General features: G+C 45.6%; 1 protein-coding gene across 1 annotated transcript in view; it reads left to right on the forward strand.

Moving 5' to 3' along the window:
* The window catches only part of MTURN (maturin, neural progenitor differentiation regulator homolog), a 97770-nt gene that overhangs the window by 55906 nt on the left and 14418 nt on the right, over positions 1-27446 (forward strand). The window contains exon 2 of the mRNA XM_029589362.1: positions 267-389. Coding sequence (XP_029445222.1) covers positions 267-389 — 123 coding nt within the window. The remainder of the gene's footprint in view (positions 1-266; positions 390-27446) is intronic.

Raw genomic sequence — 27446 nt, forward strand, 5'->3', positions numbered from 1 at the left:
TTTTTAATTGGATAGGTTTTACTTTATAAAAATGTTTTACAAAACGTTTCCTGGCCTGCTTATCATTCGTGTGTATATGGGAGGAGTCTCCATCATGTGGCACTCAAACTAGCTGGCCGTTCCATGAAGGCTGGGGCAGGGCGGGAGAGAGCACGTGCCGGAGAGGCTGCTCAGTAAACAGGAAGCTGTCTCTGAACAGGGAATTTGCCCTGGACTCTGTCTGTCTGTGTGTGTATTATGAGCTCGTGTCCTGCTCTTGTTTCCAGCACGTGTGGAGTGAAAGCGAGGACTGCCTGCCTTTCCTGCAGCTGGCACAGGACTACCTCTCCTCCTGCGGCAAGAAGACGCTCCACGAAATCCTGGAAAAGGTGTTCAAGTCCTTCAGGCCTGTGAGTCCCAGTGCTTCTCTCTTTCCTGCCTTCTTCCTTCACAGTCGCAGAGTTGGGCATTTTACCTCCTCCTGTGATGAGGCTGATCGTTTTGATTTTGCTTTACAGAAGTAAATTTGATTTGTCATGTATTAGTATATGTGAGGCCTGTTAATATTCAAAATTTTTTTAATGTTAAATTTTTTATTTTTTTTTTTTTCAAAATACTTTTTATTGCAAGGAGAACAACTTAGAAATTCAGGAAACAGAAACACAATATCAATACACAATCAGCTTGTCCAGCAAGCCCATCAATTTGGAGATAAAGCAGTGAAAGATCCCGCTGCAGGCGTGCTCCTCCACAAGTTTTCCATTTCTTTTTCACCTAGTTCCGCCCCCAAGAACTCCTTTTATGTACATACAGTCCCCATTCATACCAACCCTCCCCCTCCTCCTGGAACCTCCAATTTAGCACCAGGCAGATTTGTAACCATTGATAAGCAACCCCGCCTGAACCTCAGGGGGGAAGCATGGCATAATAAGCATGTCAACAAGCACAGTAAATTTTGTCTGGTGCCCTTGTACCATTTATAAAGTCCATAAATTCCATCTGAAGCAAAGAAACCATTCTGTTAGTCCAGGCTGTTAGGTAGGCGTTGCTGCCGGATCAATCCAATCGGCCAAAATAGTCCAGCAAGCTGGTATAACAGCGAGGCGTTCAAATTTCCGCTTGGAACCCCAACCAGGTACTTTACCCGTATGTTGACTGGCCAGAAGAGCGTGCCCTGTACTAGGTATAGGTATGTCCATACATTTAGAGATTGTTTGCTTGTAACACTGAGTCCCAAAAGGCCTTCATCTTTGTACAAGTAAACATACGATGATAGAGCTCTCCCGCCGCTGCTCCGCACTTGCTACACGAAGGTGTGGACGCCAATTTCATTTTGTAGCGGCGCACATCATCGCAGTAAAAGCAATGTAGAAGTTTGAATTGGACTTCCCTAAATCCCAGATCAGGTAAAGACCGGTAAAGAGCCGTGAAACAGGTTTTCAGATGTGCCAAGGTGACCTCTGTACCCGGCATAGCAGACCAGCGTTTTGCCAGCGAATCGAGACTTGTTGCCTTACGAAACTGTTGTCCCAACTTTTTCCAGCCAGTGATTGTATTAGTCACCCATGCAGTGTCAAATAGTTTAGTAGCGTAAGTTGATTCAGCCGCCAAAGCCTCTGAATCCCAGGAAAAGGATTTCAAATAGTGACGGACTTGTAGATATGCATAAAAGTGTCTGGGCGGTAGGTGATAGGTACGAGCCAGAGTGTCATAATCCAATAAGAGGTGTGAAGTGGGGTCATATAAATGGAAGGCAAACATTACCACACAATTCGCCCAGTTCCTGGCAAAAAGCCCGCATTACCCAAGAAAGGTAGCAATAGAGAGCCCATGCCCGGTAAGCCTACCAGGCGACGTAACCATCTCCAGGCTCGAACACAAGGTGTAAATAAGACCTTAGGGAAAGTGAGGGTGCTCCATAGCCCAGGGCGCAGTTGAATAATGCTTAAAGGGGAGCTAGGGCCAGACATGATATCCAACATCCCCTGCGCGCAGTAATGATATTTCCCCGTGAGCCATTCACCTATGAAACACATCTGGCAAGCCACATCGTACGGCCTAAAATCTGGCAAATTTAGGCCGCCTTGCTCCCGGGGACCCTCCAAAGTAGTATAAGCCATGCGGGCCCACCCTCCCTTCCAAAGAAATTTGTGAATGCTAGTTCTAAGTCGTTTAAGATCCCCCAACCTTCAGCCAAAAAAGGAGCATATGAAGGAGATATAGAATCATGGGAACTAATACCATTTTTATTAAAGCACATCTTCCAAACAGCGATAGAGGGAGAGAATGCCACATTTTCAACTGTGCCTCCAAGCGAGCAATACATGGGGAAATATTCAAATCATATAATAGTTCCAACCGTCTCAGGACCCAAACTCCCAAATACTTCAACTTGTCTGGGGCCCATTGGAATGGAAAGTGTTCGACCCAAGTATCAGGCAGGTGATCATTCAGAGCCAAGGCTTCAGATTTAGTGAAATGTATCTTTAACCCAGCCACGAGGTGAAATTGCTCAAATAGTTCAATAATAACTGGAACACTCGTACGGGATCTTCCCACAAATAGTAAAATATCATCTGCAAACATAGCAGTTATCAGTGGGTATCCATCCACACTAATCCCAGTAAACTGCGAGTCCCTCTTTAATACAATAGCTAAGGGTTCTAAGGCCAGGACGAACAGTAGTGGGGATAGAGGACAACCTTGCCTGACCCTGCAATGTAATGGGAAAGAAGTTGTGGGTGATCCATTGAGTAAGATAGTAGCACTGGGATTTCTATATAAAGTCAGGAGCCATTTATGAAAATCTCCAGTGATGTTGTATCATTGTAGTGCCCAGGAGAGGGAGTCAAAAGCCTTTTTGGCGTCCATGCTGAGGACTAATGCCTCCGCCTTTGGCTGATAACTCAATGCAGCCAAGAGGCGGCGGACATTTCTGTACTCCCTGCTTCCCCTTAACAAAACCTGTTTGGTCTCCATGAATAATATCGGGTAGAACCTTATTTAATCGGGAAGCCAAATCTGCAGCTAGAATTTTGACATCTACATTAAGTAGAGAAATAGGGCGGTAAGAGCCCACTTCCAGGGAGTCTTTACCTGGTTTAGGAAGGACGATGATAGTGGACTGATTGGCAGCCGCAGTAATAAGATTATCAAGCAGCATACCAGAATAATATTTTTGCAGAGGGGACAAGAGGGTAAATTTCAGAAATTTATAAAACTCTGACCCAAGTCCATCTGGACCCACTGCTTTACCTAATTTAAGTGTATGGATTACAGAGAAGATTTCACTCTCAGTTAGTGGGCCGTTTAATGCCTCCCCTTATTCTCGTGACGGCTGAGGCCATGAAAGATCACGAAAGAGGGTATCTGCAACCTCCATATTCATAGGTTTAGGGCCATACAGGGATGTGTAATACTCAAGAAAGCGAGCCGTGATAGCCTCGGGCACAGTCTGATGCACCCCTCAACCATCCCGGATACCAACTACAGCCGCATGAGCACCCCGGGAGCGAATAAGATGGGACAGGAGGCATCCAGCTCTATCCCCCTGTTTATAGAGTTGAGAACGATAATAGCGCAGCGATTTGGACGCCCGCTGGTGAAGTAGAGTATTTAGTGCTCTCATGTTCTATCCATATGGGCCTTGGCATCTGCTGTCATCCCTGCTATGTGTTGTTGTTGCACTCTTTTTTTAAAACATTTATCAGGCACAATATATCTGCATTACACTTTTTGTTGCATTTAGCTACATAAGCAATAATGGTGCCCCTCATGACCGCTTTCCCCGCCTCCCACACTGTCGCAGGGGAAACCTCCGGAGTTACGTTAAATGTTAAGTATTCCTTCCAGCACCCCTGTAAGTATTTATGAAATTCCTTATCTAGATATAAATCTTGGACGTAGGTGCCAAGAGAATGGGGGTCAACTCTGGGTGCCACATTGCGGTGTTACTGTCACTGGGGCGTGATCGGAGATGGAAATCACTCCAGTAGAGGCTTCAGTCACAGTGGGGAAACATAAGTCCGACACCAAATAGTCGAGCCTGGAGTAAGTCTGATGGGGATTAGAGAAAAAAGTGTACTCCGTATCATCCGGGCGCAAAACCCGCCAAACATCCAAAAGCAATTCTTGGCATAACAAATTGACTCCCATCATCTGGTCTTTTTTTGAAACCTGCTTAGCGGGTCGGTTATCAAGCAGCTTATTTGCCACCATATTAAAGTCTTCCCCCCACAACCAGGCGACAGTCTGAAAAGTCAGCTAAGTGCCGCACCAAGGAACTAAAAAAGGCAGGCGAGTACACATTTGGGGCATAAACATTACAAAGTGCCAGCTTCAGGTGATATAAGTGGCCCACCACTATGACATAGCGCCCCTCGGGGTCATACAAGGTGTGCGTAGATAGAAAAGGCAAGTTTTTATGGATGAGGATGGCCACTCCCCGCTTCCTAGAATTAAAAGACGAATAATAACACTGCCCCACCCATTCACAGTGCAGTTTAGCATGTTCAGTGTCTGCCAAATGCGTTTCTTGCAAAAACGCCACCTGTGTGTGCATGCGCTTAAGCATAGTAAATATCTTTTTTCGTTTGATTGGGGAGTGTAGGCCATCCACATTCAAAGACACAAACGTAACCGGCGCCATTACTTACATCTATTATAGAACATACGACAGTAAAACGTATATTTCCAAACTTCAAGGCCCCCCAGCCTGGGCCTCGAAGAGTCCGGTACCAAAGCCTGGAAGCATCTCAATTAATATGCCCAACCAAGTAGCCTAGAGGTTCCCCATTCACACACCCCATCCCCAAAACACACATACCACACCTACTAACAATCATTCCAAACATCCACCCCCCTCCCCCCCCCTATCAGCACTTCCCACCGCCACTCCAGGAGGATTAAGGTCCACCCTCTCCCACGAAAGAACATCTGGGCCTAGGGGCACCTACCTCCGGCCCCGCTCCCTCCCTCATGATTTACAGCAAACAACATTGCAACCAAGTTTAACCTTTGGAGCCCCAACCAGGGAAAACCACTAACCCTACAACAGTCCCCGAAAGGATTTACATCTAGTTAGCCACCAGACGCCAGATGGGGTGAATTAAACAGATGTCCACAGTCCAGGTCCCTAAGATATTCGCACAACAGGGGCAGGGTAGTCTGCAGTTGTCTTGGAGAGATAGGAACGCTCCTGTAGGACTACAGTCTCATATTAGAAGTTCCAGTGTTCAGGGCTGTAGGTACATGGGCAATAACATTTACAAAAAAAGGCAAGAGGCCCGAGCACTTAGGCTCCAACATGAAGGCATCTGCGGCCCCTTAAATTTTGCCTAGGGTTAGTCCGCTTGCTGCGTATCATAAGGCTGTACCCATCAGCCACACTCCTCTCCGCGATGCGGCAGCATCAAGATGAAACGATCCGCCTCTGCTTTAGAGTTGAGGAATAAAACCTGGTTATCATACAGGATATGTAGCTTCGCTGGGTATAGTAGTGCAAACCTGATGCCACGCTTGTGGAGTTCTGTGCAAGCCGGTAATAGAACCTTTCGCTGGGCCGCAGTACTGGCCGAAAAATTATTGAACAGCAGAATTTTGCAGCCCAGATATTCCAAAGTAGCTTTTTGTCCATAGGCCCGCAGCAATTGGGTTTTGTGGTCCCAGTCCAAAATACGCGCCATTACCAGCCACTGTCTGCCACTTCCCTCATGTAGGGGGCCCAGCCGATGCATACTCTTACATTGCAGACGTTCAGCATCTAGAGTTAAGCCCACCTGGCCTGGTAGCCATTTTTCCACAAAGTCCCGTAGCTCGCCCTCTTTTACCGATTCTGGCAGCCCTATGATCTTTACATTGTCGCGTCTCCCGCGATCCTCCTGTTTTATTCTGTAACAGCACACAGCAAAAAGACATAACGCTTACATATCTTACACTGTATATCCAGAATTTGTTACCTCAAGAGAAGTGCGCTATTACATATTTTCACTTTCTAATGAACCATTCAGAAAAAAGACAGAACAATTCATCCCTCCACATCCCACAGGCGCACTCACTCAAACACACCCGCAATCATCCCAGGTGGTGGTGATGGTCCTCATAAACCTAGTACCATCGAAAAGACAAGAATGAGAGAAAAAGAAGGAATCCAATACACCATAAATCAGATTTTATCAATCTGCTGTGTAGCCCAAAGCCCAATAAACTTTTTTTTTTCTTTTTATTCTGTAGTTGCTTGTGAAAGAATTCCCACATTGCCTCATGATCCTTGTTCACATTATGATAGAGGTGTTTTGTTTTTGGGTTGTGTGTTTTGGTTTTTTTTTTTTACTCACCTACTCTTTGCATTTCTTCTATTCTGGTATCCAGCTTAATTTTTCCTTATTCCAATTCAAAGATTTCAGTAATGTTTCACTTGTAGGAAAGCAAAAAATTATGACTGTGAGATATGGTGATCACTTCTGTGTTTCTGCTCATGGTGGGTAATATGGATTTTTTGCCTGGCATGGAGCATAATGTTTTTCAGCTGTGGAGTGATAAAGGATCTGAAGTATAGAGAATATCTATTTGAAGAAGGGAACAATAAATAATGTGCAGGCTTTTTCACAAATTCAGATTATTTTCCAATCCCTACCATGCACGAAATCATCTCCACGCTATAATAGCCCGAATTAAGATTTTTTTTTTTCTTTCAACGTTTGGGACATTTTTTCATTGCTTATGTGAACGACTGTGACCTCCACCATCCCAAACGTGCAGCACACGCTCTCCAGAGTGCCGCTCTCCAATGAATCGCAGTTGACATGCGTTTATAAATGTTACATTTTGGTAATTCTGTCCCTCCCAGCTCTCTGCTTCTAGACAACTTATCATAGCTCACCTTGCCCTTTTGCCCTTCCATCTAAGCAATAAGAAATCTGGTCTTTTTAGCCAACATGCTAGTATTTGTAATTTATATAAAATTTTGGGAATTACCACCAGTTTTAGAAGGGTGCACGTTCCCGTGAAGGAGACCAGGCATTCCTTCCATGTGATCAGTTGCATTTTAATCTGGGAAATGGTCTTTGTTTAGGGTATAGAGATTGCTTAGATCCCTAGGGATTCATACCCCAAATATTTCAGCTTCCCTGCAATCCATTTAAATGGGATGTTTTGAAGTCCTTGTCCAGAGGCATTGCTTCAGATTTATCAAAGATTATTTTTAATCCTGTAAAACTTTTGAACTGCAGGGACAACCATTTTATTGTTAATATTTCTTTTTGTGAATTGCCAACAAATAGCAAATTGTCATCCCAAAACATGGAGATTTTTAAAACTTTGTTTACTTTTATATTTTGGAATACCTTAGGTTGTCTCAATTTAAAGCCAAGGATGCTATGGGCCAGATAAATAGTAATGCGGACAAGGAACAACACCCTTGTCGCACATCACCTTTCAGCACAAAGTTGTCTGAGACCATACCATTTACAAGTAATCTGACACTGGGAGTATTATATAATGTTTTAATCCAGTTCAAAATCCGGCCCCGAAACCAAAATTCCCCAAGACCCAAAACATATAACTCAGTATCAAGGAATCAAAAGCCTTTTTGGCTTCCAGGCCAAATACCATTCCTAAACGTTTGTCTCTTTCAGCCAATGCAGCTGACATCTTCCTTACATTCTTAACACCATATGAACCTTTAACAAAATCTGTTTGGTCCATTGACACCAAATCTGGGATGGTTCCATTAATTCTCACTGCTAACACAGCTGCTAAAATCTTAATATCCGCATTTATTAAGGAAATTGGTTGATATGAATTTATTTCACCCAGATCTTTATTCTTCTTTGGTAACACTGCTATCCATGACTGGTTCATCCCTAGAAAAAAAAGATCCTTGGCAAATTTGTCATAGGCACTAGCACCTGAAACTTTAATAATTTATAAAATTCCATTCCCATACCTTCTAATCCTGCGGCTTTCCCTAATTTAAATCCTCTGAATTACTCTAAATGTTTCTGAACCTTTTATTGGTATATTCAGCCTGTCCAGTTTGTCTTCCCAGAGTTTTGGCCAAGTAAACTGTTTTTGGTTTCATATCTTCCCTCCTCTTATCGTACAATTGCTGATGATATTCCAGAATCTTTTTGCTATGTCCTCAGTAGAATTTTTAACATTCCCCAATTTTTCTTTAATTCTTGTAATATAAGAGTATTGCCCTTTCACATTCACCAAATTGTCTAATAATTGACTTTTTGTTCCCATATTTATAAAGCTTATATTTGAAAAAGAGAGAGGTGCCACTCCGAGATAATAGGTGAATCTGCGCTTGATGTAACACTTTTTTTTGTGCCTGAGACATGTCTGCCTTAGATTTACCTTGTAACCTGTTTTACAGTATTCATTAATCTCAAAATTTCAGCATGGTCTATCTTATTTTGTGAGCAACGTAGACGATATTGTCTCACATTACTACTTTATCTGCCTCCCATAATAGAGACGAGGAAACATGAGGTTGGTTGATATGGTTTTATATACGTCTCACGTTTCCCTCTAGGCATTTGCCAATCACTTCCATCATGGAACAAACCTGGATTAATCCTACAACTAAAACACTAGTTATTGGATCCTCAAGTTCTAATCCCACAGAGAAGGCACGTACGTGATCAGAGATAGTGGGATGCTTGAACCAACCGGACTATAGACTGTGATGCCAACAAAAACATTTGTGTGGGTTGGAATAAAAAGTAAAATCTGCTTCACCCGGGTGAAGTGTTTACCAAATGTCAATCAACCCCAGTTCCGTGCCAATAAAATTGACACCCATTTTAGCTTCTCCCGATTTAACCTCCTTAGTTTGCTTGCAATCCATACTGCAGTCTGCAACAACACTGAAATCACCTCCTACTATTGGCTGGTATTCTGGAAACTGCAAAAGCTTTGATGCTATTTTGACAGCGAAGACTAGTGAATAGATAATTGGTGAATATAAATTACTTGGTACAAGCTTATGTCTATATAATGTACCTGTTAAAATAATAAATATCCTTTTTTAATCCTGTAGGTATTTCTCTATCTCACAAGGAATTTGAATATGAATTAAAATGGCCATCCCACTTTGCCTCGAGTAAGAAGAATAAATGCACTGACCAATCCATTCCCACTTTAGCTTCATGTGTTCCTTATCCATTAAATGTTTCCTGCAAAAATACAATGTTTTTAAATGCCTAAGCATGCAGAACAATTTCTTTCTTACATTTTATTGTAAAGTGAATACCATCCACATTCTGACCAGGTTATATAACATGGACATTTAAAGTATATTTGCGGGGTGGATGAGCCAGACCCCATAAGCTCTGTCAAATGGTCCTGAATGCTTCCAAGCCTAAACATGCAATCTTCCCCCCACCTCTCTCTCCTTTCCTTGAGTGTTTAAATCTTTCCCCCTGTGATATTTTATCTCAGAACACACATTTTTTATACGAATATTTAATATTTGCAAATATACTCGCATAACTGCATACAAACTCCAATCTCAAAAACCCCATCATCTCTGCTCCAAGGAACTGCATTCCCTACCATTATTATTTTTCCTACTGAGGCATGCCCAACCAGAATGACTCTTAAATGAAAGCCTATAATGAATCAGGGAACATATGTTCACTATAACACGTGTCTGCTCAAAATGTCCTGCACAAGGAAAATACACAAAAATAATATAACCTTCATGATTGTCCTGCCAGACTAGAGTTCTGATGGGATTCTCCCTTCTACCAGCAGATGGGGGCAGAGTGTTTGACTTCTTCCTGTGACGTTAACTGTATATATGCTGGCCCAGCAGGGAGACTTTCAGTAGTCTCTGCCTCCAGCAAATGGTGAAGGGGTATCAGACACTGGTCCAGCAGATGAGTGAAAGAGACTCCAAGGCAACAGCCTTCCTTAAAATCGATTTCCCTGGAAGCCTAGGCCAGGTGGGCAGCACCTGTGGGATGATAGCCTCCAAAAGCCTGTTTTTCTCACCCCCAGGACAGCTAATCGTTTTGGTCCTCTGGCCTCCCCAGAGTCTCAGTAAGTGTAAAAAAATAAAATAAAAAAAAAAGCCACCCTTAAAGCATGGTCCTGTGGAGCCAGGCACATCCTGAGTGTCACTGGCTCCTGCAGGAATTGCAACAGAGAGAAGCAGTTTATGCTTGAGGAAGGAGAAGGGGGCCAGCGGCAGCGTCTCTACCACTGTTGTTTGAGGCAGCGTTGGGGTGCTCTCAGCATTCCTCCGCGGCATGGGAGGGAGGAGCAGGCCCCATGAAACAGCAAGAGACAGGATTCCTCAGGGCATGAAGAGGAAATAATTCTCCTCAGACTTCATCTTGACAAAGCACCAGGTATATTGCCAGATGAAAGGCAGGCAGGGGAGCTGCAGGGCTTTCCCTGGAAGAGAAAGGGAGCGCCCACTCCTCATGGGAGAGGTAGAGACCCAAGAAAGGAACTCTGCCTGAGGAAGAGGAGACCTCTTCTCAAGAGGAAGTAGCTTGGAAAGAGGAAGGAGAAGTAAAAGAGTTAGCTGTGACGCTGTTCAGATCGGAGGAACTAGGGATGCTGATTGCTAAGGTGTCAAGTTCTAAGCCTTAAGGAGAGTTGCCGACTAGAGAAGTTAAGAAGGGGAACCCGATTCTGACAGGTCAGCTAAGGCATTTCCTATCCATTGAACAATTAGATATGCTTTCTGCAGAATGGGAAATCCCAGAGTCCAGGCTTAGGAGCTGTAGGACAATGCAGAAGCTGTACTTGTGTATTAGGATAGAAAAAGATTCTTGAATCTCCCAAAAGTAAATGCAGTTATATCTGTGGTCTCTAAGAAGATCATGATTCCTATGGAAGGCAGATCAGCTTTGAAAGGCCTCCAGGATAGAAGGGTAGAAACTTTCCTAAAGAGAACCTTTAAGCAATCATCATTAGCACTACAGGCAGCAATTTGTGGGGGGGTATGTAGCGAAGGTGCTGGTTATCTTGGCCCAGCAAGATGCCCAGGAGCTGGAGGGAGTAGGCTTCTTGGGGAGCACAACAGATCCGGGGCTCATAGTCAGTGGCCACCTTTGTGAGTGACACAATATATGACTTGATAAGGATTTCAGTTGAACAAACCACGATTGATGTGGTAGTGAGATGCTGCTGTGGCTAAATGTTGGGCAACAGACTCAGCTTCTAAAACGAAGCTCAGGAAGTTACCCTTCAAGGAGAAGCTACATTTTGGAGAGGAGATGAAAGATTGATAAAGGATCCAAAGAGAGACCTTAGGAAGTTTCCCAGAGGGGGGCCATGGAGAGGATGGCCGAGAGACTATAGGCAGCCTAGGCTAGCAAGAGGCTTGAGTGCCCACTTGTCCAAACCGTAGGAAAGATTGCAACCCTTTTGAGGTAACAGATGGTTTTTAAGGGTTAGTAGAGCCCGGAGCTCTGCGAATAGTAAGCCTGCACAATGACTCAGGTTATTCCCACACCTCCTGCCACCACTAAGTGACAAATTGCAGGGATTTTATCATCAGTGCATCAAAGTAACGGAAGACCAGTGGGTCTTGCAGATTATTAAGAAGGATATCAGCCAGAATTGAAGTTCCCCATAAGAGAGTCCTTTTGTAGTCTTTCCATGCAAGGGGAGCAGAGGAGCAGTAGTGTGACAAATGGTGAACAGGTTACTCCACCTAGAGGCGATAATGCCGGTGCCCAAAAAAAGGTACAGGAGCATTCTCCATATATCTCGTGGTTCCAAAGAAAGAAGGAACATATAGACCAGTGTTGGACCTCAATGTAGTAAATAAGGCACTAGTTATCCCACATTTCCTCATGGAGTCACTGGAGACAGTGAAGATGGCGATTCAGAAGGAATAATTTCTCTCCACTAGACCTGACGGAAGCATATTTTCATATTCCTATGAAGAAATAATTTCAACAATACCTGCAGTTTGATTGCAGGAAAGCATTTACAGTTAAGGGCACTGCCATTTGGCCTGGCAACATCTACCAAGAAACTTCACCAAAGGTGATGGTGGTGGTAGCAGCCTTCTTATGGAGGGAATTGGAGTTTACGCCTATCTGGACAATTGTCTCCTAAGAGTGAACTCGATACAGCAGGGTTGCTTAGCAGCTGTGAGGGTCATACAGATCTGAAAAGGGCTAAGTTGAGTGGTGAAAAAGGCAAAAAGCCACTTGATCCAATACAAACCATGATCTACTTGGGAGTTTAGTTTGATATGAAGAGAGGACAGGTGTTTCTCACAGAAAACAGGATAAAGAAGATCCAGGAGCAGATATGGGACTTAGTGGGCTTTGTGAGCCCTTTCGCTGGAGATACCTACAAGTGGTAGGCTCGATGGCCTCAACAATTGGAGTAGTACATGGGCAAGAGCCAGGATGAGGCCTCTGCAGGCCCAATTGCTGGGAAATCTATGCAAAGTCAGAAGTACAACAAGAGGATCCAGTTACTGCAGAATGTCATAAGGAGCTTATGCTGGTGACTGATCTCAAGCAACCTGACCAGAATTACCAGCTGCTGTCCTCTCCATGGATAAAAATGACAATGGACGGTGGGGTGCACACTGTGAAGGATAGGTGGCACAAGGAACCTGGTCCTACCAGGAATCAATCTACTCTATGAATCAGTTCTAAGTGAGAGCCATCAGGTTGGCCCTAGACCATTTTCAGGTGTAGTTGTAAGCAAAGCGGTACATATCCTCTCGGACAATGCCACAACAATGGCCTACATAAACAAGCAAGGAGAAACAAAGAGTAAGCCACTGGCAGGGGAAACCTCTCTAATAATGGCACCACATGAGAGAGAGACAATATTCAGCCAAACTTTGTCAGCCAGCAAATGCTAGACCCAGGGGAATGGAAGTTGGCAAAGGAGACTTATTATTTGTGATAATTGTGGGTGGATCCTTGGGCCGGTGGCAGATGACCATGCCCACGGGGGAAGATCCCGAGAGGGACCACCGGTCAGGCTCAGAGTTGGGGGACAGACACATACTTAGTTCTTTTATTAAACTGTTTTAGAGAACCACCAGAGGTGGCAGTAGTGAGCTGGAAGAGCCTGGGTGGGCTGTAGTCCCTCAGGCACTGGAACAGCGATCCCAGGATGGCTGAGCTGTAGAGAAACTGAGATAGTGAGTAGGCAGAGTATGCAGAGTTCAGGAACAGAACCTTGATGGTAACACACAATAGTCTCTTGGAACAGCCCAGGAGCTGGAATGAAGTAGGCCCTCGAGGAGCGAATACCTGGTTCCAGGGAAAGCTCTGAGAGAGAGATGGTAACTCACTGGTGTTGTAGGCAGCGGTGACTTCCTGGCAGAAGTTATATTCAGTAGCAGGTCCGGGAACGTGGGCCCTCGAGGAGCGAGTACCGGTTCTAGACTGCGAGCTGAAAAACAAGAGAGAGAGAGCGAGGCCCCCAAGGAGTGGGTACCCCTGGTAAAGTCCGAGGAGGCAGAGTAGCAAGGTAAGCGGAGAGCGAATTCCATCCGCAGCGATACCTGGAGGCAGCTAGGTAGGAAACCCTTTGCTAACTCGATTAGCTAGCAAAACAGAGACCTTAAATATCTGGCGATGATGTCATCTCAGGGGATGCCCCTGAGGTTCGCGCCACAGCTGGTACTTGAGTCGGGGCCGCGCGCACACCCTTAGGCCTCAGGAGAACATGGCGGAAGGCAGCATCTAGCCGGTCCGGGGACGCTGGAGGAGGTTGGCAAAATGATGCAGCAGCAGCCAAACTTCCATCAAAGAGGGAGTCTCCAAAGAGGTAAGGTGGGCGGAGTGGATACGTCTGGCAGCAACGTTCATAACAGAGACCTTCCATCTAGTGATAAAGGCATGAGGAATCCCACAGTGGGACTTGATGACCACCAGTACACTGGTCTGGCAGGATGATCAGGAAGGTTCAGTTAGGACTTATTTGCTAATTGGCTTTTCCCATTCAGAGGGAAAAAAAAGAGGGGATACAATACCTAAATAGTTTTCTCAGTAAAAGGATGCACTGGCAGGACAGGAGTGCAGGAAAGGAAAGCTCCGTAAGTTGTGAATGGAGGGTTACTCTCCTCTTTAATATCATCTTTACTCTTCTTTGTTTACTTTGTCTCCCCTGCGGCCTTTCCATTTTGTTCCGAGTTGAGCAATTTGTTTTTCATTTTGTAGGTTGAGGTTTTCACCCAGCCTCCTGAAAGTTACAGGTATCCCTCTTAGATGCTTAAATGGGGAAAGCAGAAGAGACCAGGGAACTAGAAGATAATGGACCCTGGAGAAGGAAGTCAAGGAGGTGCTATGGGAGAGAATAGTTTTGAATTAAGGAGTCACTTGATGATGAAGAATGCAAAAAAAAAAAAGCAAGCTTTGGCAAAAGACTACCAACAGTCTCTCACAATCCAGTGGGAGCACCGAGAGGAGAGAGGATCACCTTGCTAGTGGCTGGAAAGAATAACAGGCTGATATAGTATGGTGCGCTCTTATTATCCCTTATACTGTAAGGGGTAACAGTGCATTGAAAACGCACAGCCAACTAATAGCGCTCATCATATGCAAATGCATGTTAATGAGCCTATTAGTCAGTCACCCGGGATACTGAAAGTAAATTGTGCGGCTATGCCGCACATTTTACTCTCAGAAATTAACGCCTGCCCAAGGGCAGGCATTAAGTTTCAAACAACCAGGAAAAAACTGTTTTCTGTACACCCTCTGACATAAAATCATAGCAATATTAAGTCGGAGGAACCTAAAATTTAAAAACAAAAAACTAATCCACCAGTAAGCATGTTAGAAAAACGGACACTCAATTTTAGCAATGGTAACATGGAATAGACTTAGTTTTTGGGTACTTGACAGGTTCTTATGGCCTGGATTGGCCACTGTTGGAAACAGGATGCTGGGCTTGATGGACCCTTGGTCTGACCCAGTATGGCATTTTCTTATGTTCTTATGTTTTCTTATGATAGGAGGTGATATCCTTTTGTGGATTGCAAGCTGGTTAAGACAGGAAACAGAGTAGAACTAAATGGTCAGTTTTCACAGTGGAGTGCCTCAGGGATCTGTACTTGGATCGGTACTTTTTAATATATTTATAAATGATCTGAAAAGGGGTAAGATGAGTGAGGTAATCAAATTTGCGGATGACACAAAATTATGCAGAGTAGTTAAATTTCAAGCGGATTGTGATGAATTGCAGGACGACCTTGCAAGACTGAAAGATTGGGCTTCCAAATGGCAGATGAAATTTAACGTGGACAAGTGCAAAGTGATGTATATAGGGAAAAATAACCCTTGCTGTAGTTACACAATGTTAGGTTCTATCTTAGGATTTACCACCCAGGAAAGATCTAGGCATCATAGTCGATAATACATTGAAATCGTCGGCTCAGTGTGCTGTGGTGATCAAAAAAGCAAACAAAATGTTAGGAATTATTAGGAAGGGAATGGCAAATAAATAGAGGATGTCATAATGCCTCTATATCGCTCCATGGTGAGACTGCACCTTGAATACTGTGTGCAATTCTGATCACCGCATCTAAAAAAGATATAGCTGCACTGGAGAAAGTGCAGAGAAGGACGACCAAAATAAGGGGCATGAAACGGCTTCCCTATGAAGAAAGGTTAAAGAAATTAGGGTTGTTCAGTTTGGAGAAGGGGGAAAACTTGTCATGAAGCAAAAAACAAAAACCCACAAGCAATTTCTACTGAAATACAGGCTTCTCTGAAACAAAGTGGTGTGGGTGTTTCAGCGTGCACAATAAGGAGATACTTAAACAAAAATGGGTTGCATGGTAGACGTGCCAGAAAAAAGCCATTGCTGCACCAATGCCACAAAATAGCCCATTTACAGTAAACCAAACAGGACCTAGATGTTGCAGGAGCGCTAGGGAGTGGTCCTGATTCTGAGGAGAGTGTGTGCCCTTGGGCCCTGGCACGACCCCAGAGGAAAGACCCCCGGAGGAGCGCCAAGGCAGGCAAGATGCATCCGAGCATGGGCGGACAGACTAGAGACTCAGGACCCTGATCTCTGCTGAACCCAAACGCACCAGAAGAGACCCAGCAATGCAATGCTGGTCTCTGAGGTAGCCCTCTGACCACTCGATAGCCCTTTCAGACTCACCGCCTGGGAACGGCAGGATTGACAGAGGTCGAGGACAGGCAATGGCACTGGAACAAGGATGAGACATAGGCACTTGGAGACTTGGACGAGAAGGCATTTGGAGACTAGACAAGGTTTCAGGATACTTGGATACTTAGACAGCCACTGTCCCTCAGGGTGCTCTACACAGCCCCCCTTGGGCTGGTCACGGACCACCCTGTCCCACTGCGCGCCCTACACAACCTGAAGGGGCTAGTCCTGGACCACGCAGTGAGCGGGACATGCACAGGACTGAAGCTGAGGATGGAGGAGGGATCCGGGTAGTGCTCAAAGAAGGATCCAACCGGAAGAAGACTCCAATGACTGGGAACGGACACCGGATCAGATGCGGATTTACTCACAGGATGGTCATCTGGAGGCGGGGTCCAGTGGGCAAGGCTAGGCTTGAAACCCGGAACTAAGAACCTAGAGGATCAGGGACCACGGGACACAGGAACAGAAGAACTGGAACATCCGAGGACAAGGACATCCGAAGAGAGGAACCGGAGGGAACTAGGATATCTGAAGACAGGGACATCTGAAGACAGGACGGATGAGGACGAAGGATCCAACAAGAGACCAGGAACCATGGACGAAGAAAAGGGAATTCCCACGAAGAACAGAGAACCTTGAAGGAGTGAAGATAGACTTCTGAGGCTCCTGGAATGACTCCAGGAGTGGCTTGGCTCCTTGCAAAGGAAAGGAGGGGCTGACGAGGAGCCCTTTTATAGGGCTGAAGAGAAGACGCCTTGGAGACATCATCAGGTGGGGCCGCGGGGCTTTTCCTGCCGCAGGTCCTTTAAGTAGTCAGGAGAGACGTGGCTGCGCACCTAGAGAGAGGCAGGGACAGCGGCGGTGTCCATGCCGCGAAGATCAGGCTGGAGGTGGCACTAGGCCATGAAACAACAAGGACATCGGCGGCTCTGTGCTGCGCAGGCAGAACAACTGTGGCGGCTCTGCCCACTGTGGGTAGCAGGTGGTGCTCGGGCCGCGTTGGACAGCGACGGCAGCGGCCTCTGGGCTGCAGGGAAACACGGTGGAGGCAGCTCTGCCCACCGCAGAGAGAGAGAGGATGGAGGCAGCGGCCCTGTAGCACAGGAGAATGGGGTCGGCGGCCTCCGAGCCGCGGAGGTGAGAGGCCCGTGAGCAGTATTGCAACACTAGAAAAGCCTTAAATCTTCTGGAACAAAATAATTTGGAGTGATAAGACCAAAATTGAACTTTATGATCACAACCATAAATGCTATGTTTGGAAAGGAGTCAACAAGGCCTATGAAAAGAATCACACCATCCCTACCGTGAAGCATGGAGGTATTTTGGGAGTGTGTGAGCTAAATCGGCACAAGGAATTTAATCAGAATTGATGGCAAGCTGAAAGCAGCATCTTATAGAAAATATTGGAGGAGAATTTGCATTCATCAGTCAGGAAGCTGCACTTGGGGCATACTTGGACTTTCCAACATGACAATGATCTGAAACATAAGGCCAAGTCAACCCTTCATAGCTGCAGCAGAAGAAATTGAAGGATCTGGAGTGACCTTAACGGTCTTCTCATCTAAATATCATTGACCCACTTTGGGGAGAACTCTAACATGCAGTTCATGCTAAAAAAACAAAGAATTTACAAGATCTGGAGGCTTTTTGTCAAGAGGAGTGGGCAGCTTTACCACATGAGAAAATAAAGGGACTCATTCACAACTATCACAAAAGATTGCAAGCCGTCATTGAAGCAAAAGAGGACAATACACGTTATTAAGGACTAAGGCTATGCAAACTTTTGAACAGGACAGTTTTATTTGTTTTGGTTTGTTTATGGATTGTGCTGTTCTGTGATGCATAATATTTTTAATGTGTATCAAATTAAACTAACAGACCTGTTTTGTTTGACCAGTCATGTTTTATTAAAATGTGGTACATCTTACAAATTCTGCCAGGTGTATGTAAATTTATGAGCACAACGCTCTCTCTCTCTATCTATCTATCTATCTATCTATCTATCTATCTATATATATATATATATATATATATATATATATATATATATATATATATATATCTCTCTCTCTAATCTCTATTTTTTTTTCTTATGCTGTGGAACATGCGCGCACAAATTTACCAGCAAGAGAAAGTTACATAAGCTTAAAAATAAATAGCTAGATTCATCAAAAAGTATTACTAATGCATTGATAATGCCTGCGATACTAAAAAAGGGGTGTGTTTATGGAAATTCTTGAATTACTGCACCACGCGGTAACTTACGGCTTCACATTGGTATTATCACATGGTGTAGTAAACTTAGCGTGCCCTGCGTCAAGTCCCTATTCCCACATCCTGCGCTGAGAGAGAGAGCGTCTATCTATAAGGCACTCATAGTAATTATTTATATCTTTATAGGAGGGCCATCTAATAGGTCAAGGTGAGGTGTTGGTGGGGGTTTAGGTGCCAGTTTCATATGTAAAGTGAGATATACGAACAGACTCTCTTTCCCTCTCCCTCTCTCCAAGCCCAGAAATGGCCAAAATGCAATTCCAAAAACTTATCGCAAATTGCATTATGGCCATTTCGGGTATATCACACAGCCTAACGCCAGGAAAAATGGTGTGATTATTTCCGGCGTTTAAAATCGTGCGATACCATGCGTTATATCGCACGGTGCGATATTACCCCTCATTTTCATAGATCCCACCCAAACTCCTACTTGATCCTGCCCCTCCAAAAAAATTTTGCATTTGCACCGTGCCTTATGAACAAAACGCATTTTGATGAATGACCCAGAAAATTAATAAAAAGACCTGATCAGAAATCTGCAAGAACAAGCGCGCACACATACTCTATTTCTCATATACGCACTATTTTTTTTCCTCACACGTACAAACAGCTGCAGCATTTCTGTATCACCATATGCAAACAAGCTCGCTCTCAAATACGCACAACCATCAGTTTTTTGATGGTGATGATTCTGAGCAACTAAAGCAGATCTCTGTGATGATGGAAGATGTTATGGATTGACAAACTAAAGAGTAACAAATCACCAAGACTGGATGGTATTCACTCCAGAGTTCTGAAAACTCAAACATGAAATTGCAGACCTGTGACTCATAATCTGTAACCTATTTAAAACTGCCAGTGTTCCTCTAGCCTGGAGGGGGTGGCCAGTGTAGCACTAGTTTTTAAAGAGAGTTCTGGGTTGTTTCTGGAAAGTATAGACCAATGAGCCTGACATCAGTTCAGAGCAAATTGGTAGAAGCTGTTCTTAAAAACAAAATTACTGGCCATATATATATAGATAGATAGATAGATAGATACAGTTTAATGGGGAAGAGTCAACTTGGTTTTAGCAAAGGGAAATCTTGCCTTATATATTTGTTACCTTCTTTTGAAGGTGTAAATAAACATGTAGGTCACTGTTTTCCAGCCCTTGTTCCATGGCACACTGGTGTATCTTCAGAGCTAATCGCGGAAAAGTCACTACTGCCTGATGCTCAGATCCAGGTCAGCACCTGGGCTCTGCTCTCAGCATCTTACATTAACAAGAGACACTAATGGTGGTTCTTAAATATGTAGGAGCTCCTTCCTGAGAAGGTGTGTAATCGTGCATACCTAGACTTCCTAGCTACAGCATGAGCCCGGGAGTGTGGTAATTAATGGGCGGCGTGCAGGGCATGGATAGCTGAGCCCCACTTTGTGCAGCACCTCCTCATCTTCCCCCATCTTGAGACTCTCCTTTGAATCCTTCCACTCTGTCTTATCCCTAGGCCGAATAAAATGGGGGGATTGGGGGGGGGGGGGGAATACACTGATCCAGGATGTGACTTACTCTGAGTGTTAGGAGTAGCAGCAGTGGAGGAGCTTTGACAGTCGCATGCAACAGCCAAGGTAACTAACTTAGGATCTGAGTCACTAAGTCTTTTCTCTCATTCTGTGTCTATGGGGGGAAAAATGCTTAGTGAATCAGGCAGGCCCTTAGCCGGCTGCTTACCCTGCACTGATTTCTCCCTTTTCCACTTGTATGTAGAAGAGGTAGGTCCATTGTAATGGATTCACATGCTTGGCTTCTGCTCACTCCCTTTCTGGGGTTTTCAGTGCTTTCCCAGCTCTTCTTTTGGCCATACGAGTTCTCTTCATGTCTGCATTCCCTGCTCCATGGAGGCTGGTGTGCTACACAACATTTTTGTTAAAAAGTAGGTGTGCCTTGGGCTTGAAAAGGTTGGGAAACACTGATGTACATAAAGATGAGCCAGTTGATAGAGTGTAGTTGATCTTTAGAAGAACTAGGGGACACTCCATGAAGTTAGCAAGTAGCACATTTAAGACTAATTGGAGAAAATTATTTTTCACTCAGTGCACAATTAAGCTCTGGAATTTGTTGCCAGAGGATGTGGTTAGTGTAGCTGGGTTTAAAAAAGGTTTGGGTAAGTTCTTGGAGGAGAAGTCCATTAACTGCTATTAATCAATTTTACTTAGGGAATAGCCTCTGCTATTAATTGCATCAGTAGCATGGGATCTTCTTAGTGTTTGGGAAATTGCCAGGTTCTTGTGGCCTGGTTTGGCCTCTGCTGGAAACAGGATGCTGGGCTTGATAGACCCTTGGTCTGACCCAGCATGGCAATTTCTTATGTTCTTATGTTAAGTCCCCCGTGAGACTTTAGGAAATTAAAAAATCATGGGATAGGAGGCAATGTCCTATTTTGGATTGGTAATTGGTTAAAAGATGAGGAAATGGAGGATAGGACTAAATGGTTAGTTTTCTAAATGGAGAAAAGTCATTGGTGGAGTACCACAGGGATTGGTACTGGGACCTGTGTTATTTAGCATATTCATAAATGATCTGGAAAAGGGAACGATGAGTGATGTGACAAATTTTGCAGATGACATGAAATTATTCAAAGTTAAAACAGCAGCAGATTGCGAGGAACTGCAGAAGGACCTTGTAAGACTAGGAAAATAGGCAACTGAAAGGCAGATGAAATTTAATCTGGAAAAGTGCAAAGTAGTGAACATAAGGAAAATCATTCTCAGAGGACAAGAAGGATGTCAGTCCTCACACATGGAGCCTGGCCTTTACATATTTAGACTTTTCCTTCTAGTTTTCAGCACCCCTCATCCAACTGACGGGCCTCCACAGCAGGCCACCCTTACACTTCTCATACCCCTGTTCCTGGGGCAGTGCAAGACCAGTTTTCATGAGGAAAGTGGTTTCAGGTCTTCCACAGTGAACCATTGGCTGCTTTTGCAGGGCCTTCCTGACAGGGCTCATGAAAGCCTCCCCAGTTTCAGGATGAGTTTTTTTTGGCTGCACGTGCATCTGGGAAACCTCCCTGTAACCACTGCTCACGTAAAGTGGCATGAGGATCTGAACCTCCAGTCCATGCTGAGAGGTGCAGAAGAAGTACGTAAAAAAAAAATATCACTTTACCCATTGTCAAAAGAGAGAGGGAAATGAAGACTGGAGTTAATTCTACTGCATGCATATGAGTCCTGCGTGGAGATTCAAAGCCCTCAGCAGTGGAAGAGACTTTTGGTGAAGCAAAGGGACGACAAAAAAAAAGTGCCTGGGAGCTGTAGAACCGGGGATGCAGGGAAGGAAAGAGGTGAGTAAGCCAGTCAATAGATATTACTGATTCAAGCTAGACTGGGGAAAGAGTAGATCTTGCAGGTCATGCAAAAGAAATAGGCTGGTGGAAAGAGATGACTGGAGGAATAACTAGCAAAAAAATGTATGGATTGTAGGGCATTGAGACATGCATTACAGACCAGTCACTGGCTATGGAGTGTTTCACTAGGAGAGACTACAGCTATGTATAGCCTCAGGTTTGCCTGAGCAGCACTGTGATGAGAGATCTCAAAGAAGCCCACTAGCTGTTGTAGCATCTCGTCAGTGGGGCAGGTTTTCCCTTTGAGCCGGTGACGGACGGCAGCCCCAACTCTGCACAACCTGGTGCCTGCTAAAGAGGCCCCCCCGTCAGAAGAAGAGGACAGAGCGCGTATCCGTCGGTAAGTTGTCAGTACTGTGGGTGAAAGTGCTGGGCCAACGCAGCAGAAGAATAAAAGTGTTCGGGCGGGGCGCTAGAGAGCAGCGCTGCAAGATGGCCGCCTGACCCGCGTGCTCTGCTCCCTAAATAGCAATAAGAGGCTTAAAAGCATAGTATCTCCTCGCACCCCATCGGTTTTTTAGGCTCCGTGTGCAGGTGAATACTCCAGGATGGCAGCACGACGGCGTACGGTCGACTTAAAGCAGTTTTCATTCACTAAATGTGCGGGGGAACTGCTGGACGCCGAAGAGGCCCAGGACGCAGATCTCTCTGCGGGCGGCGATTCAGCTGACAACATGGACACCAGGAGCAGTGCACTTCGTTCGGAGACACCTGATCCGGTGGTGTCTAATATAGACTTTCCTACGCGGACCGAAATGCGATCTTGGTTTGTGGAGTTACGCGCCGATCTCAAGGCTCACAAAGCGGAGCTGTTAGCATCCATGGCCGATATGAGGGAAGATCTAAACGCACTAGGCCGCAGAGTGGATGACATCGATATGCGGGGTGACGCACATAGTATAGCCATTGAGTCTCTCGCCTCCCAGAATAAGGAGATTACAAATGAATTGGAGATGGTCCAAGACAAACTTGAGGACCTTGAAAATCGCTCACGGAGAGCGAATCTTCGCCTGCGAGGGGTCCCGGAATCGGAACAGTTTCAAGACTGTATGCAAACTGCGGAAGCCCTGTGTAAGTTCATCCTAGCACAGGGGTCGTCCGGAGCTGCCGACCCACCTGCGGATCGAGAGGTGGATTTGGACCGGGCCCACAGAGCCTTGGGCCCGCGACGAGATAACCAGCCGCGGGACATAATTATAAAATTCCACAAGTTCCGGGTCAAGGAGGAAGTCCTTCAAAGGGCACGGGCCAAGCAGCAGTGGAGCTGGCAGGGCCACTCCATATCTATATATAACGACCTAGCTCCTGTCACTCTGCAAAAAAGATTCCAGCTCCGGGAGGTGGCTTTGGCGCTGCGCAATGAGGAAATCCGATACCGATGGGGATTCCCCTTTGCCCTCATTTTTCAACGGCGGGGCATCACTTACCGTGTAAAGTCCCTGGCAGAAGCGGCCGACAGTTTCCAAAAAGCGGGCCTGGAGGTCCCCTTTCAGCATGATCCTCCTGTACGGCGAGCGCGACCGGCGGACCCGACGCCGAGGTGGCAGCGACCGGGCCCGGGACGTGGCCGTTTGCGGCAGCAGCAGTCCTGGAAGGGGGAGCTCCCGGCGGAAAAAGGCTGACTTTACTTTATTCATTGTCTTTCCTTGTTCTGCCTGGCTGTAAAGCTGTAGAGCGTTTGGGATGGCTCGCCTATTTGGGAGGGCCCGAGCTCTGTTTCTCTATTCATGTTTATATGTTTTACTGGTGAGATTGTTCACTCATAGTTCAATGTTGTATTAAGCGTTCATGTAGTAAGTGTATGATGCTAAGGTTTCCATCTTAGAATAAGCCTCAAATGGCTCATGTAAGCTCCGAGGGAGGGGTTGTGGGGGGGGGGGGGACATTCGGCGCTGCTCCACATGTGTACCCCGCGAGGGATTCGCCGCGGTTTAGCGAATCGAAGAGTTAGGGGGGGAGGGGGGTATCAGCTACAGCTCAGTTTGTCTTCTGGGGTGGAGTCTAAAGCAGGGGAGAGCACAACCAAAATATGGAGGGTTTCTCTTTACTTACAATTAGCGTGGGGGGGGTCTCGTTGTTATACCTGCCCTTTAGCTAGGTTGGGCATGTCAGTGGGAAAATTTCTTTGACTTGTGGTACTTATGGTTAGCATAATCTCTTTGAACGTGAAGGGTTTAAACTCTTTTCGTAAGCGTTATTTACTCAAACAGGAATTACAGTTTTTCCAACCTGATATAGCTTTCATTCAGGAGACCCATTTAAAGAGACGTCATGACCATTTGGCGATGTTCCGGGGCTACCCTCATGTCTACTTGGCTTCTTGCACCCCTCAAGCCAAATATACGGGCACTGGTATATTGCTATCTGCACATCTGGTGTTTGAATATGTCCATCATGTGGCTGATCCTGGAGGGAGGTATGTGCTGTTAAAAATTCGGATGGGCTCAGTGATTTCCACTTTATTAACTGTCTATGCCCCCAATAAAGACCAGGGTGCATTTTGGCAGTCCATACAGAAGCTGTTGCTCGCTCACGCTGAAGGTGCTATTATCATTGGCGGAGATTTTAATATCACCTTGTGCCCGGAGCGGGATAGTTCCGCGACTGCTCTTCCCGCCAAAGCCTCCGATAGATCTTGTTTACGGGGGCTTATCCATGACTGGCAGCTGGTGGATATCTGGCGGAACCGTAACCCCAAGTCCCGGGTGTATTCCTACTTCTCGGCTCCCCATCAGAGTTATTCTCGTATAGATTATTTCCTAGTGGATAGGGGACTGAGCAACCAGGTTCGTGGAGTGGACCTGGAGGCTATTTCATGGTCTGATCATGCCACTATTAGGCTCACAGTTGCCCTGGGCAGTGGCGACGCTGGGGACAGATACTGGAAATTAAATGAATCATTATTACAGGACGCTGCTTTTGTCAATGAACTTAATACATCTCTCCAAGAATACTTTCACTTAAATGGTCAATCGACTCTTAGTGAGAGTACGATGTGGGAATGCTCTAAGGCGGTAGCCAGGGGGCTCTTGATTTCTAGAGCCGTGGCCTGTAAAAGGAAGAGGGCCCAAGCCAGACAGGAGTTGCAACTGCAGCTCACGGTTCTGACACGGGAACACATGAGAACTCAATCCTCCCGCTGCTACCAAAAACTATTAGCCGTAAAGGATAAATTAGCCCAACTTAACAACTCCAGTATCCTTCACGCCCTAGCACTTACAAAACAAGTTTATTATGAAGGGGGTGACAAAGCGGGCCGTTTGTTGGCCCGGCAATTACGCTCTAGAATGGTTCAGAATAACATAACCAAAATTAAGATAGAGTCTGGGGACGTACTGACATCCTCTACTGACCTGCGGAAGGCTTTTTCGGACTTCTATGGTATGTTGTATACGGCTCAGTCAGCCATACTTCAGTCGGACATTGCAGACTATCTGAGCAATGTGTCCTTACCGGTCCTTACTTTAGAACAAAGCCAAGCTTTAGACGCACCTATCACTGAGGGAGAGGTGTCCTCTGTGATTCATTACCTTAAGTTAGGGAAAGCACCGGGCCTGGATGGCTTCTCCGGCGCATACTATAAAAAATGTGCGGACACTTTGGTAGTCCCTTTGACCGCCTATTTTAACAGCCTTAGAGAGGAGGGATGTATTGAATCACAATCTAATACAGCAGGGGTTACTATTTTGGCCAAACCGGGGCGGGACCCTTTGCTGTGCAGCTCATACCGCCCTATATCACTCATTAACGTAGACTTAAAAATACTAGCCCGCATTTTGGCAGTCCGCCTTAATAAATACGTCCCAGGCCTGGTGCATACTGATCAAGTGGGCTTTGTTCCACAACGAATGGCGGCGGATAATATTCGTAAAGTCATTGACCTTGTGTGGTGGGTGCGGAGAGAGCGAATTCCGGCAGTGCTACTCTCTTTGGATGCTGAAAAAGCATTTGATTTAGTGCACTGGCCATTCCTATTCCTCACACTCCAGAAATTTGCATTTGGCCCATTCTATATTAAGTGGATTCAAAAGCTGTATGATCGTCCTCAGGCTAGGGTGAAAGTTAACAATGGTTATGGTTTAGCGTTCAATATTGGTAGAGACACTAGACAGGGGTGCCCGATGTCCCCGTTATTGTTCGCCTTATATATGGAGCCCCTGACCACCAAAATCCGAGCTTCCCCGGAGATACAGGGGATACAGATAGGCCCACTCCAATACACACTGTCCCTGTTTGCAGATGATGTCTTACTAACGCTCACTGACCCAGAACGGTCCTTACAGGGAGTGGTACAGGAACTCGCGGCGTTCGGTAGAGTCTCAGGGTTAAAGGTGAATGTAGACAAATCTGAACTGCTGAATATAAATCTTGACCCCGCTAGGGTTCAGCTCCTGCGGGATGGGTTCCCTTTCAGATGGGCCAAGTCTTCTATAAAATATTTGGGGGTTCAGATCACGCCCAACTTACCTGATTTGTATGTCCTGAACTACACCCCGCTGGTTCGTAAAATCATACTGGATATGAGTAGATGGAACAAGGGCAGTTTTTCCTGGCTGGGCAGGATTGCTATTGTCAAAATGTCAGTCCTGCCTAAGCTATTATACCTTTTTTCATCTCTGCCGGTCTATATTCCTTCGCCCATTCTCCGCAATTGGCAGAAAAAAGTATTTGATTTCATTTGGAGACGGAGACCCCCGCGCCTGGCAAGACAGGTATTATACCTGCCAAAATCACAAGGGGGTCTGGGGGTTCCCAACCTTGCGCGATATTATAGTGCCGCTCAATTGAGGGCGATTATTGATTTTCATCGCCAAGCCACTGTGAAGCAATGGGTACTGGTGGAGCAAGCTCTAGTGGGCCCAATGGCCCTATCCGCTATGCCTTGGCAACCTAGACACACGTGGAGGCCAATTAAAGTTGTATCCTGGGCATTACAGGTCACTCTCACTATTTGGTCCCATAATCGGCGGGGCCTTCTCGGGGATTCTAAGTTTTTTTTTATCAGTCCTCTTTAATGCATAATACCCTATTTCCGAGTGGTTACCAATCGTTAAGGTTTATACACTGGCGAGAGTGTGGGCTCACCACTATTGGGCATTTTTTCTCGCAGGGGGCCCTTTCCTCCAGGGACCTGGTATTCGGGACCTATCACCTTGACCACCATGATTTTTTAGCACATGCACAAGTTACCCATTACATTCAAAGCTTGCAGAGGGATGGGTCCCTACGGGCCGGAAGGACTCTTCTGGAAACATATTGCCGGTACAGCGACAAGCTTAAGGGACTGATATCTAAACTGTATCTGTTGTTATCCCCCCCTATGACAGAGCGTTGCTCTTTTAAAATACAATGGGAAACTGACCTGGGAAGGCACCTGGGGAAACAGGACTGGGAAGCAATATTTAATAACGCTCGGCGATGCTCTATATCTGCCCGAATGCAGGAAAACTGTTACAAAATTATCTATAGGTGGTATCTTACCCCAGAGCGTCTACATCGATTTTCTCCCTCTGTATCTGCCTTATGCTGGAGAGACTGTGGGCACAGGGGTACATTTATGCATATTTGATGGGGATGCCCTCTTCTTACTCCATTATGGAAGGAGGTCTTCTCTTGGCTGTCTAAGGTACTGGGGATTGACTTTCGGGCTAATGTTGAATCTGCTTTGAAACACCTTTTCCCTGA

The sequence above is a fragment of the Rhinatrema bivittatum genome, chromosome 2, assembly GCF_901001135.1.
Source record: "Rhinatrema bivittatum chromosome 2, aRhiBiv1.1, whole genome shotgun sequence".
Classification (NCBI taxonomy): Eukaryota; Metazoa; Chordata; class Amphibia; order Gymnophiona; family Rhinatrematidae; genus Rhinatrema; species Rhinatrema bivittatum.